This window comes from Mastigoproctus giganteus, chromosome 14 (genome assembly GCF_048544385.1).
Source record: "Mastigoproctus giganteus isolate SK-2022 chromosome 14, ASM4854438v1, whole genome shotgun sequence".
Lineage (NCBI taxonomy): Eukaryota > Metazoa > Arthropoda > Arachnida > Uropygi > Thelyphonidae > Mastigoproctus > Mastigoproctus giganteus.
The window spans coordinates 5,745,557-5,760,824 of NC_143588.1; the positions used below are offsets into that span (position 1 = coordinate 5,745,557).

Consider the following 15,268-nt stretch of genomic DNA (forward strand, 5'->3'; position numbering starts at 1 on the left):
ACAAAATATTTGTTGCTATTCTCTGGCTAAAAAGAGAGAAACAACTTGTAAAACAATTTCACTAAAATGACCCTCATGCAAAAGACATTATGGAAGCTAATCATTGTCCCTGACCTGTGTCTGGGAACCTGATTAGCAGACGACTGCAAGAAGTGAGGCCACACTCTTGCCATCCATTGCCCATATGCTTTTATGATGCCATTCCATCACCATCAATTGCAGTGGTGAAGGAAGAAAGTAGCTTTTGAAAGAGGAATGCTATCATAACATCATTAGTGACAAATAGAAACATGATAACATTCTTCTAATAGAAAAGATAACAGAAACTGTATGCCACCTGAAATCATAGAAAATCGATAGCCAAAAGTGGTTAGAAAAATATTAAGTTTGAACTATTCATGTATAGGTCAGTATTTTTTCCCCATTTCACACGCCATTCCAAAGTGGGAATCCATCAGTCCTAGCATACTGATGCAACTAGATCCATGGGAAGTATCTGAGTACCTTCCTGTATACACTGTTGACAACAGGTACAAGTCATTTGGATATTATGACCCACATGCACAATGATTTGTTGACCATTCATTTCTAATAACTCAATGATTCAATCACTTTCAAAGTCCTTTAATTAAACATAATATTTACTTATGCATATTAAAGGCATATGCTTTTATAGCACCTTCAGATTCCTATGTCAGGGTGGTAACAGACATGTTGCTGGACATTCTACTTCACTAATTAGTATGACAATCAAATTGTTTATGTCAATATATGCCACAGTGGCGCATCAAACTTTCACATAAATCCCTCTTTTATAGGAGGGACAACGTCAATGAAAAGCAGATTGTGTGTGTGTGTGTGTGTGTGTGTGTGTGTGTGTGTGTGTGTGTGTGTGTGTGTGTGTGTGTGTGTGTGTACACCAAGACATATATATACATATATTACCCCAGGGGCTCACATCTGGTGAGTATGGACTTGGCACACCCAGGGTCCTGAGCTGGATATCATCATTCTTCTCTTTCTTGGTGATTCCCTTGTACCTCTCTCTCTCTCTCTCTCTCTCTCTCTCTCTCAGGGTAACTTGTTGGAAAATTTTTTTTTAGCTGGTGCAGAATAAGCCTCAGGCTTCCTTGCACTATATGGCTAGTAATAATAATAATAATAATATACATATACATTATTATATAGAGTAAAAATATCTACCTGTCCTTCCTGAATTTTCTTCTTTAGCTCCAAGTCTAAAACAAAAAGAAGCACAAGTTGTTTTTCACAATTCTATTTGTAAAAGTTTAAGAAAATATATATTCTTAGTTTTCCTAATTTGCAATAAGAACTAAATTGTATTTTTAATCAGCAGTTCCTGAATTTATTAAATTAATTCATGAAGAAAACAAATATTTTGTTATCACAACAAAAAATGTATTAATATAAAATTAAATAAATTATAAATAAGCCATTATCAGTAACCCAAGATCATAACAAAGCTAGAAGTGTGTCATCTATTAGCCATCTGCATTTTTATTTCTGGAAAAAAATATATATTATTTTATTTTATTTTATTATTTTTTTTAATTCTTGTTGAAACACCAATGTTAGACAACAATTATTAAGTGTTAACATTTTTATTTTACAATGAAAAACTTAAATTTAAAATGTTGAATTTTATTTACAAACGGTATGCAAAATTAAATAGAACTTTATTACTTACCATTAGCATTAGTAGAGGCATATGATGCAAGAAAGCAAGCTTATATAGCATCAGCCAAAAAAGCCCTCCCATTCACTCCAAATGTTTGTCTACTTCTACCTTGAACTTATTTAAGTTGTTGACCTCCGCTACAACAGATGGATGGTTGTCCCAACTATCATCCACCCACTGGCTAAAGCCGAATTTCTGCACATCTATTCTACAATTGTCTTTCCTCAATTTGAATTTATGTCCCCTCAGGTGAGTAATCTGAACAAGAGGTAGAATCCCATTAGCACTGAGATTGCTCAAACCATTCAAGGCCTCATTCAACACAATTCAACAACATCCAGCACCATTCAACACCTCAATTAGATCACCTTGCAAGTGCCTAGTCTCCAGAAGCTGCAATTTGCAGAACTTAAGCCTTTCCTGGTTACACTTTGTCCCACTCACCAATCTCATTGTCCTTCTCTGTACTCATTCCAGCAGCTCTACATCTTTCCAAAAATGAGGCCTATATACAGTATATAGGATTTATATACAGTACTAAAGATTTATATACAGTACTAAAGGAGTAGATTGACCATTCATTATACAAGGGGACAATCACCACCTTATCCCTGGTAGCAAAATTCCTATATATTACCGACAAGACTGCATGGGCTACTCTTGCAGCACTAGTAAAGGCACATAATGCCGGAAAGTAAGCTTTCCGGCATTATGTGCCTTTACTAGTCAAAAAAAAAAAAAACACGCACCGTCTCATTTCACCCATCCACTCGCTCCGAATGATGGAAGTTTGTTCCAGCAATAAACCACCACTGCCTTTGCTATCTCCTTTAATATAACTGGATAGTTCCATCCACCTTTTCTTATGTTTATCTTCAACAATTTCTCCACCACTTTACTCTCAGTTATTAGAAGATTATTTAGCTTACTGCCAGAGTTTAATACACCTCTGGCATTCCCCTCCCTGCATAACTCCTCATGTGTGAATGTAGATGCAAAATATTCATTTAGTTTGTTAGCTACCTGATCAGAATCCTCAACAGTTCAACTATCGGTATCAAGTGGCCCAATCTGATTCATCCCTTCAAGAAGGATATAGAGCTGCTGGAACGAGTACAGAGAAGGGCAACAAGATTAGTGAATGGAACAAAGGGTTGCTCTTACGAATAAAGACTTAAGTTTTGCAAATTACAGTGTCTGGAGGCTAGGCACCGGCGAGGTGATCTGATAGAGGTGTATAAACCTTGAATGGTTTGAGCTGCTCAATGCCGATAGGATTCTTCTTCTTGTTCAGAATAATCACCTGAGAGGGCATAAATTTAGATTGAGGAAAGACAGATGTAGGATAGATGTGCGAAAATTTGCCCTTAGCCAGCGGGTAGTTGGTTGGTGGAACAGACTTCCATCCCTTGTTTTGGAAGTTGATAGTTTAAATAAATTTAAGACTCAGCTGGATAGGTATTTCGAACGAATGGAGGGGTGAAATGGAAGTGTTTTTTTTTTTTTTTTTAGGCTGATGCTGCATAAGCTTGCTTTCTTGCATCATATGCTTCTACTATAACCCCGGGGGCTCACATCTGGTGAGTATGGGCTTGGCACACCCAGGGTCCTGAGCTGGATATCATCATTCTTCTTTTTCTTGGTGATTCCCTTTTGACTCTCTCTCTCTCTCTCTCTCTCTCTTTTGGGGTAATTCGGTAATTTTTTTTTTTGGCTGGTGCTGCATAAGCCTCAGGCTTCCTTGCACCATATAGCTAATAATAATAATAATAATAATAATAATAATAATGCTAATGCCCTTCCTTCCTTCTAGAGTTTACATAAGTAAAAAACTCTTTGCTGCTTTTCTTTGCATCCTTTGCCAAAGATTTCTCATAATCTGCCTTTGACTGCCTAACCTTCTTTGTGACTTGGTTACAGACCAGCTTATATCTATCATAGGCTTCAGTGTCACCTGTTAATTTATATGTATCCCATGCATTTTTCTTCTCTGCCACATGTCTAATTAGTTCATCTGACATCCATTTAGGCCTAAATCTTGAACAATATTTTCTTAGTTGGTATGAAAAGCCTAGTAGCTTCCAAGATTAATTCTTTGAATGCTTTCCATTTTGAATTTTCTGTTGGTAATATCAGTTAATCCTGTAGGAATAAATGGAGGTATTGTGAAAATATCATAATGCGAACCCAATAACACATTGTTTTTTTTTGGTAATTCTTTCCAAGACCTCGGAAGTTGAAATTTTCACTACATAACTAAGCTATTTATCTCTCTAAAAGGTCATTTTTATAATGGAAATTACACTACACTTTCATCATTATCATATGTTCTATTATAAGAATCAATTTTGAACGCCTTTGTGATACTTTTCTAAAACACATTTCTGGAAGTCACTACCATAAAGCAATAAAAACAATTTCAGTTAGTGCAATCTATTATAAACAAGTAGTAAACTCAATCTTATTGCATTTGTGATAATACCGATAACTGGAATTCTGTGGGTTTTTACGTTACGGTATTATGGTGAAATGAGTTCCTCTTCACTGAAATCTTCAGTCATATAAAAAACATAAATCAATTTTCAGAATCTTCTCTTCATTCCTATTTACTTATTACAACGGTGAAGGGAAAGTTACCAACGGAAAGTGCAAGTGCTGGCAGTGCTAGGAAACGAAACAAAATTGATTTAGAAATGAAGATGATTAATTAAGAATTACGAAGCAAGACAAAGTTTGTCATCTATTGTATGGAATTAGGTCTCGCTGCTTCAACAGTGAATGCTATTTTAAAGGACAGTGCATGTATAAAAGAATATGTTAAAGGATCAATTCATTTAAGATCAACAGTGATCACAAAATAGCGTTCAGGTGCTATAATGAAGATGGAAAATCACATTCAGAAGCAAGTGCCCCTGAGTCAAATGGCCATTCAAGCAAAAGCAAGAAGTATTTATGAAGATATTAAGAATAAGTATGGGGAACCCCAAGCCAAGTTCGTGGCAAGCAACAGGTGGTTTAATAGGTTCAAGCATCGCGTTGGTTTCCAAAACATTAAAGTATGCAGTGAAGTTACCAGTGACGATTCTGCAGCTGCAGAGAAATTTTGTGATGTGTTTGCTGACATTTATGCCTGTCCCTTTCACTTTTTGTAATTTTATAATTACATATTTGTCGAACATTTCTTTTTTGCTTTAATCAAATTTGCGAGTGCTGCATAAGCATTTAGGGAAATTCCAACTTACGTAAAATTACAACTTCCATAGAATTCCATGAAATGCAACCCTTGCATAAGTCGAGGAATAGCTGTACTGTTAGCTTTCCTAAAACTATCGTTTTTCCACACTCTGGGCTATTAGTGTAATATGAGGGCAGGAGTGTCTATTGATATCCTAATTACCTACTTCATTTTGCCTCCAGTTATCTAAACAGCTACAATATTGCTTATAAACAGGTTTTATATATTTATATACATTTCTGCCATTAACCTTTGTTTACACTCAATAATAATATTGTCTACTCTTAACATCGGTTCTTGTCTTAGTTTCTTTGTTCGTTTTTGTTTTAGTTTAGCCCTAGCTTTATTTACAATAGCTTTACAACTACTGTTGGATCCTTTGTTGTGTAAACCTTAAATTACATGCTGGCATTCTTTATCTCCTCCCTTATGGCTTAAATTTGACATTATTGCATATAATTCTTTTTTTTTTTGTCCAATACTATATTTTGATGTAATGCTATTTTGCCATGGCATGTATTTTATGTTAGAAACAGAGAACACTATATTGTCATCTTGTTGGACAGTTCTGGTGGTTGACACTTGAAAACGACACTAAGATTGTGCAATATATGACAATATATTCATATATATAGTAATATTATTGATTTATTTCTTTATATATGTACTAATTTTTTCTATCCTCTTTCTTATTTTTTAATTACTTCTTATCTGTACAACTTTTCTTTACTTAGTTTTCTTATCTCTTTATTTGCATTAGTAGAAGCATACGATGCAAGAAAGCAAGCTTATGCAGCATCAGCCAAAAAAAACCTCCCATTTCACCCCTTCATTTGTTCCAAATGCCTGTCCAGCTCAGCCTTAAATTTATTTAGGCTATCAACTTCCACAACAAAAGATGGAAGTCTGTTCCACCAATCAACTACCCACTGGCTAAAGGCAAATTTCCACACATCTATTCTACAACTGTCAACTGTCTTTACTCAATTTGAATCTATGCCCCCACAGTTTCTTAATCTGAGCAAGAGGAAGTATCCCATCAGTTCAGTTTGCTCAACCCATTCAAGGCCTCGTACACCTCAATTAGATCATCTCGAATGTGTCTACTCTCCAGGTGCTACAATTTGCAGACTTAAGTGTAATTCTTTCTTGGTTAGAGAAACCCCTTTGTTCCCCTCACCAATCTTGTTGCCCTTCTTTGTACTCGTTCTAGCAACTCTACATCCTTCCCAAAATGAGGCCTCCAGACCTGTACACAGTACTCAAGTTATGGTCTAACGTTATGGTCTCAAGTTATGGCCTTGTACACAACGGGATAATCACCTGCCTGTCCCTGCTAGCAAAATTCCTATATATCATTTACAAGTCTCCATGACCTGCCATAGCAGTCCGTCTGCACTGTCAGCGAACTTCATATCTGACTGCACAATTATCCCTAGGTCTTTTTTACTTTTCATTTCCCTGAGTGTAGTACCACACAGTTGGTATGTTTCTCTTTAGTTATTGCTACCCATATGCAGTACTTTGTATTTGTCAATGTTAAACTTCAGTTTCCACTTCTCAGCCCATTTGCCCAACTTATCTAGATTCAGTTGGAGTAGCATACTGTCTTTACTGTCATTAACAACCCTGCCAAACTTGGTATCATCTGCAAACTTGGACATTAAGCTTCATATACCTTCATCATTATCATTGAAGAATACACAAAACAACAAAATGAACAATGGGCCCAGCACCAAACTCTGGGGAACTCCACTAATAACATTTGTGCATGAAGAGCACAAATGTATATACATTTGTGTATATATATATATATATATATATATATATACACACATTTGTATATTAATTACGAATAATAAAAAATTTAAAATAAATAGGATAGGATGGTGAATATATAAATATCGGGTAGAAAAAAGGAATAGCAAGTGTATATAAAAGGAATAGGAATAGCAAGTGTATTTGTATATATATATATATACATTTGTGCTGCATATAAAGTACTGCATATACAAATATGAATATCATAAATATATATAGTGTATGCGATATATACATATTGTGTGCATGTGAACAAACACACACACACAGACAGTGTGATATATATATATACATATAATAAATCACTTACTGAACCTAACTAGCATATAGAATGAAGGCAAGAAAAGTAGAATATAATCTACAACAAAGTATATGACAAAAGAAAAGGCTTAAATTATCAAAACTATTAGTTTGTCTCACTAGTATTCCAACATATCCAAAAGTATACAGTAATATTATTATTTCCTAATTTTTCAGATTAATCAAAAGAAATTGGCTAAATTGGTAAAAAAAACAAATTTCCATCCAACTTCATCTTTAAATATGTTAACAAAGCAATTGTTACAGTAGTCAATAAATAGCATAATAATTTGAATGCAAATTATAGAGTAGCTATGGTTTGGTCTAATCTGGGGTTTTAACTGTTGGTTCTTTTTATCACCTTTGGTATAGGTTTTCTCTGATTGCTTCTACATGTATACATCATTCACATGGACCGATGCCTTATTGTGGTGGGAGTGTTTGCACGTATCACTGAAACTGAGGACTAAGCCATTGGGAGCAGCATATATACTCCTAGCATAGTCACCCATGTGGGCAAATCAGAGCTAAGAACACTAGACTAAATTGATCCAAAATCTGCCAATCCATGCTGAACCAGTGTGTCAAATTATGGCCCATTCCCTCAACATTCTTTCACAACAAAACAAATGGCCCTCATTCCCCAGAGGACTGCAAGCTACTACATATGGCGGGTGCGGTGGAATTGGGTTCCTGATAAAAAAAAAAAAAACTAACAGACTCAACCATAAAACTAGAAAATATTACTGAAAGAACTGCTTGCTGAGCTATTAAGCTAAATAGTTGTTATTCTCTTCAAATTATCCAAGCTGTGCTCCTGTGCAAGGAGCCATAGTGATGATGAAGATGTATTGTGCCTTTACAAGCAGGATGACTACCACTGTAATGGTACTCATCTATAAAATTGTAATGGAAGATTTCAATGCGAGAATTTGTATAATCCAAAATACAGAAAGATTTGTTGGCCCATGCAGAACTGGAAAAGGGGATGATGGAGACAATCTACTAATTGAATTTGCAGAGGAACAAAATTTGCCCATCATGAACTCACTCTTCAAGAAAAAGGCCCAACGAAAATGAACGTGGAAGCCCTCTTGGAAATACTAGTGAAATTGACTTCATACTGACAAACAATATAAAGAGGAAAAATCAAAATTGATTGCAAGAAAGAATGAAAGAAACCGGTCAAGTCACCTGAAGTTCTGAAGATCAACACTAACCGACTATTGAAAAATCATCGAAACTTCGAACTAGAACTGTCCAATCATTCTCATGTGCTGCAAGACTTTTCTGAAAGAGATATTACAACTGATAATGACAAAGTCATTAAGACTATTGTAGACACTGCCTAGCCCTTGCACTTACTAAAAAACAAGAAACCAACCAGAAAATCAAAAGAAATAATTGCCATGTGAAAAAAGCACAAAAAATGAACTTGCAATGTGACACCCAAGGGCATCCTTGGGTGTGTCGCATCCCACACATGTTCAATCAGATTTAAGTCTGGTGATTGTGCTGGCCATGGCTGTCACTGGATATTAGTATTAGTATTAGCAATGGCCACATGGTGCAAGGAAGCCTGTGGCTTATGCTGCACCAACCAAAAAAAAAAAAAAATAATAATAATAATAAAATAAAATAAAAACATAAAATAAAATAACAAAAAATAAAATAACAATAATAAAATAAAATAAAAACATAAAATAAAATAACAAAAAATAAATAAAATAAAATAACAAAAAATAAATAAAATAAAATAACAAAAAACAAATAAAATAATAAGAATAAAAATAAAATAACAATAATAAAAAAAATAATAAGAGAAAAGGAAATAGACAACCTATGCATTTCCCTACTCCCGTAATATAATTACCTACAATTAAAACTACAATTACCTATAATTAAAACTCAATAATTACCTACTCGCAGAAGTAATTATCTAGCTGACATTTGAATTTCCCCAAACTACCACCCACGTAGGTAACTTATTCCAGTAAAAATAAAACTTCCTGCAATCCACTCTAAACATCTCGCCCTACAACTGGAAATTATGGCCCTGTGTTCTAGAATCATTTATAATCATGAAAATTTTGTCCTTATTCATTTTGCTTATGCCTCTCAGAGCCTTAAATACTTCAATCAAGACTCCTCCAAGGTGCTTAGTTTTCAAGCTGAGCAACCCACATATTTGAAGTCTTTCCTCATATGGACACCATTTTGCCAACCTCATCAGGCAAGTTACCCATATTTGGACCCTTTCATAGATGCAGTCTCTTTCATCTTAGGTGCAGTCTCCATACTTGAACACAGTATTCCAAGTGTGGCCTAACAATAGCCTTATATAATGGGATTATGATGTCCTGATCTCCACTCGCAATTGTTCATTAAATCATCGTAGGACACCATGGGCCTTCCTTGCAATCAGTCTACAATGCTCAGAGAACTTCATGTCTCACCATATTGTAATACCGAAGTCCCTTTCCTCCACTATAAGCTTTAGTTCAACTCTGACAAGTGTACAAGTTATTTTGGGGTTACTGTTTCGCAGGTGGAATATACCAGGTGCACTTTTCTGGATAGCTGTCATTTTTCTGACCATTCCTGAAGTCTATCTGGGTCACTCTGAAGAAGCACTGCTTAGTGGTGATCATTAACTATTCTACCAATCTTTACATAATCTGCAAATTTGGACAGCAAGTCCTCTATCCCTTCATCAAATCATTTATGAAAATCAAAAACAACAGTGGTCCCAATACTGATACTTGGGGAATCCCACTTCTTACATCAACCCAATCTGAGGAATAACCATTTATCAGACCCTTTTCCTCCTGTCCTGAAGCCACCCAGCTATCCATCTAAGGATTATCCTCTGATTTCAACTTGTTCCAGCTTATAAAGTAACTGCTTATGTGGGACTAGTCAAATGCTTTGCTAAAATCCAAATAAACAATGTTGAAATTATTCCCTAAGTCCAGTTCTTGAATGACCCTGTCAAAATAGCTAACCAGATTCATTAAACATGATTTTCCTTTTACAAAACCATGCTGAGTATCCTTCAGAATTCCATTTCTATCTAAATGATCCTGAATTCCACCATTGATCATTGACTCCATAATTTTCCCTACTGCTGAAGTTAGACTAACCAGCCGGTAATTTCCCACCTCACTCTTAGAACCGCCCTTATGTATTTGAGATACATTGGCACTTTTCCAATCCAATGGTATCACTCCTGAGTCCAGTGATGCTCTCATAATTAGTCTCAATGGTTCTATGCATTCACTTATCACCTCCCTTAAGATTATAGGATATATTCCATCAAACTCAGGAGCCTTACTGGCCTGTAGGCTCGAAGGTTTTTCATTAAATAAACATGTGAAATTTTAACATCATTAATTACATTTTTTTTTCAACTTCACTCCCATAATTTCTCATTGACTTAAAGGGTTTTCTTCTGTAAATATCAATGCAAAGTAACTGTTGAGTTCATCTGCAACTTGAGCTGGGGTATCTAATCACATCCATTACATAACAGTTTGATCTGGTTTGTCCTTCTCTTCTTTGTATTCATACATGTGCAGAATTCTTTATCCCCTTCTTTGCTCTCTTTGCCAGAAATTGCTCATAATCTGCCTTTGTCAGCCTACCCTTTTCTGTGGCACTATTGCAAATCAATTTGTAGCTGTTATAGGCTTCAGTACTTTTTATTGCTCTGATCCTTGCCATCTGTCGATCAATTCGGCCCTGGAAAGATTGTGCAAGGCTCAAGGGGTAGAATTTTTTTCAGCCTGGTCTGTACTTGTTAACAGGAGAGACTGCTTCTACAGGGATGGGATACAGTTAAATAGAAAGGGTGCAAGAATGTTTGCTGATGCTATCGAGGCAGTGTTAGGTGGGTCGGAAAACTGCTAGAGTGGGGGAATACAAGGACTAATAGATTAACAGTAGCCACTGGCAGAGGTGAAAGTGATTCTTGCACTGCTTCTATTGGAATGAGCAGCAGCTTGGAAAATAAGATGCAGGATATTTCAGAGTGCTGGGAGTCATTGGGGTACAAGTAAACACATGGGTTGTGTTAGGGTAGCTAAGAAAAAGAACAGGTGCATGTATACTTGCATGTACACCAATGCTAGGAGTTTGGTAAATAAATTTGATGAATTTGTCGTATTGCTCAAAGCAATAAAGATGGATATTGTTGTGATATCAGAGACGTGGTGTCACACAGATATAAATAACGCAGAACTGGAATTTGGGGAGTAAAACGTCTACAGAAAGGATAGACAAGATAGGAAGGGAGGAGGGGTTATGACATTAGTTAAGAAACACATAAAACCCAAGGAAGTGAAGTCAGTCGACATCGCTGCACAGTGCAGTGTCGAGTCAGTTTGGTGTGACATAAGCATTGAGAGATCAAAATTGAGATTAGGAGTGTGCTATAGCCCTAATGACTCTGATAAGTATAATAAGAAACTGTACAGGGAAATAGAGTGGGCCAGTAAATCGGAGAGTCTTATAATGGGCGATTTTAATTTCCTAGATATTGACTGGAATTTGTGGGTTTATTGGATGATTGTTTTCTAAATCAGCAAGTTCGGGAGCTAACTAGAGGGAGCAATACTCTTGATTTGATTATCAGTAGTGATTCTTCATGCATTCAGAATCTGCAGATACAGGAACCACTAGGTGGCAGTGATCACAGTGTGCTGAAGTGGGATATACTCAAGAAGGTAACTGCCATCAGGGGTAAAGAGAAGGGTTATTGCTTTCGTAAAGGCGACTACGATGGTCTGGGACAGTACTTAAATTCTATACAGTGGGACCAACTGATGATGTTACCAACAGCAAACTCAAAGAACAACAGCATTCAAAGAACTTATCTTGGAAGCTACTAGGCTTTACATACCAACTAAGAAATATTGTCAAGATTCAGACCTAAATGGTTGTCAGATGAACTAATGAGACATATGGCAGAGAAGAAAAATGCATGGGACACATATAAATTAACATGTGACTCAGAAGCCTATGATAGATATAAGTTGTCTGTAACCAAGTTACAAAGGAGGTTAGGCAGGCGAAGGCAGATTACGAGAAATCTTTGGCAAGGGATGCAAAGAGTTCTTTTCTTATGTAAATTCTATAAGGAAATGGATGAATCAGATTGGTCCACTTTATATCGATGGTTCAACTGTTCATGATCCTGCTCAGGTAGCTAACAAACTAAATCAATATTTTGCATCTACATTCACACATGAGGAGTTATTCAGGAAGGGGAATGCCATAGATGAAGTAAACACTGGCAGTGAGCTGGATGATCTTGTAATAATTGAGAGTAAAGTGGAGGAGAAATTGTTGAAGATAAATATAAGAAAGGCACCTGGGGTGGATGGGATCTATCCAGTTATATTAAAGGAGGCAGCAAAGGAAGTAAGCAATCTGTTAGCCATAATTATGAGAGCTTCCTTGGACTCAGGGGAGGTACCCACAGACTGGAGATGTGCAAATTTAACTCCAATTCACAAAGGAGGAACAAAGGCTGACACAAGTAATTATAGCCCTGTGAGTTTAACTTCTGTTCCAGCAAAATTAATGGAAGCACTGGTTAAAGAAGCACTGCAGGATCATCTTGACAAGAATTAGCATTAGCATTAGTAGAGGCATTTGATGCAAGAAAGCAAGCTTATGCAGCATCAGCCAAAAAAAAAAAATAAAAAATAAAGTAAAATAAATAAATAAAAAAGAACCACTTCCACTTCACCCCTCTGTTCGTTCGAAATACCTGTCCAGCTGAGCCTTAAACTTATTTAGGCTATCAACTTCCACGACAAAGGATGGAAGTCTGTTCCACCTACCAACCACCCACTGGCTAAAGGCAAATTTCCGCACATCTATCCTACATCTGTCTTTCCTCAATTTGAATTTATGCCCTCTCAGGTGATTATTCTTAGCAAGAGGAAGAATCCCGTCAGCATTGAGCATGCTCAAAGCATTCAAGGCTTTGTACAGCTCTATCAGATCACCTCGCTGGTGCCTAGTTTCAAGACACTGTAATTTGCAAAACTTAAGCCTTTCTTCATAAGAGCACCCCTTTGTTCCATTCACTAATCTTGTTGCCCTTCTCTGTACTCGTTCCTGCAGCTCTACATATTTCTTGAAATGAGGCCTCCAGGCCTGTATACAGTACTCTAGGTTTGGCCTGACCATTGCCTTATACAAGGGAATAATCACCTCCTTATCCCTGCTAGAAAAATTCCTATATATCATTGACAATACACCATGAGCTACTCTTGCAGCCCGTCTACACTGTAGAGAACTTCATATCTGCCTGCACAACCACCCCCAAGTCCCTTTCATTCTCTACCACTGTCAATGTAGTACCAGAGTTGATACGTTGCTCTGGGGTTGCTGTTTCCCATATGTAGTACTTTACATTTGTCAATGTTAAACTTCATTTGCCACCTCGAAGCCTATCTGCTCAACCTTTCCAGATCCTGTTGCAGCAGCATAGTGTCATTAGTGTCCTTGACAACCCTGCCAACCTTCGTATCGTCTCCAAACTTGGACATTAAGCTTGATATACCATCATCAATATCATTTATAAATACAGAAAACAATAAAGGACCTAATACTGAATCCTGAGGGACTCCACTAATAACATTAGTCCACAATGAGCAGTGTCCATTGATTACCACTCTCTGTCTTCTCCCCCTCAACCACCCCTTTATCCATAGCAGCAATTTGCCTCCAATGCCACACTGCTCCAATTTGTGCAGCAGTCTACAATGTGCTACAGTATCAAAAGCCTTTCTAAGATCCAAGTATATAATATCAAAGCTATTCCCTGCATCCAGTTCTTTTGTGACTGCATCATAGTATCCAATCAAATTGGTCAGGCAAGACTTCCCCTTAACAAAACCATGCTGTGTCCGAGCTATAACTGAAGTCTTGTCTAGATGATCCTGCAGTGCTTCTTTAACCAGTGCCTCCATTAATTTTCCGGGAACAGAAGTTAAACTCACAGGTCTATAATTACTTGTGTCAGCCTTTGATACTCCTTTGTGAATTGGGGTCACATTTGCACATCTCCAGTCCATGGGTACTTCCCCTGGGTCCAAGGAAGCTCTCATAATTATGGCTAACAGATTGCTTACTTCCTTTGCTGCCTCCTTTAATATAACTGGATAGATCCCATCCACCCTAGGTGCCTTTCTTGTGTTTATCTTCAACAATTTCTCCTCCACTTTACTCTCAGTTATTACAAGATTCTCTAGCTTACTGCTAGAGTGGAATACACCTGCTAACGACATTCTGCTGACGAGGCCACTAGGAGACGGTCGTGTTGAAAGCCGCTAAGTGGATTTTTCTTATTTATTGATTTGAAATTATTGTTTTTCTAAAACTTTTGATTTAAATTTAGTAGTATAACATTATTTTGTGATTTTCTGATTAATTTGGTGTATTTATTCTTTGCTCGGCCTTGTAATTGCATAAAAGTATCGGTAAGGGTATCCACGTGTTTTCAACTCTGCTACCGTCGTAACTTTCCCGCCTTTGTGATACGATAGTTATACACCGTACTAGATAGCGTTGGTTGAAGTTCGTTAGCAGTTAAATTGTACTTTTAAATAAATACATATAACGACTTAGATTACACACGTAATATAATTAATTATATTTAACATAATTAATTATAATTAATTAATAAATTAATAGAATCATGAGTCAGACCAGAGCAGCAAAGCAAATCGCTCAAGCTAATGGAAGTGCTGTGACTCAGAGCAGAACTGAGTGGGACAGTTGTCCTCTGACTCACAGCCTTATAAAATGCACTGTTTGCTTGACGTTTGCAGAGCAATCGGGTACGGGACATGATACTGCCAAGGGGGATGTCTTTGTGTGTGCGCGATGCAAGGAGTGTATCGATATCAGGCAACAACTCGGCGTTCTTGTGGGCCTATATGAGAGCTTGAAGGACAGGGTGGATGCCCTCGAAGAAACTAAATTGAGGGGCCCATCAAGCTCTCAGCTGCCCACATCAACGCCAGAGCTTGCACTTGGGCATCGCGTGACACAGAAACAACCCCCAAAGCAGAATGCGCTGGTCCCAAAGGAACTAGTAGTTGTTAGTGACTCTATTGTCAGGGAAACGGGGAACATGCTTTGTAAAAAAGATAGGTGGAACAGGACCAGGGTATGTCTGCCAGGGGCAAAGGTTGATG

The 15,268-nt window shown here is 37.0% G+C and overlaps 1 protein-coding gene across 1 annotated transcript in view; it reads right to left on the reverse strand.

Moving 5' to 3' along the window:
* LOC150074956 (uncharacterized) overlaps window positions 1-15,268 on the reverse strand; it is a 735,724-nt gene that overhangs the window by 521,331 nt on the left and 199,125 nt on the right. Inside the window, exon 7 of the mRNA XM_090389002.1 lies at window positions 1,204-1,238. Within this exon, the coding sequence (XP_090245128.1) occupies window positions 1,204-1,238 (35 nt within the window). The remainder of the gene's footprint in view (window positions 1-1,203; window positions 1,239-15,268) is intronic.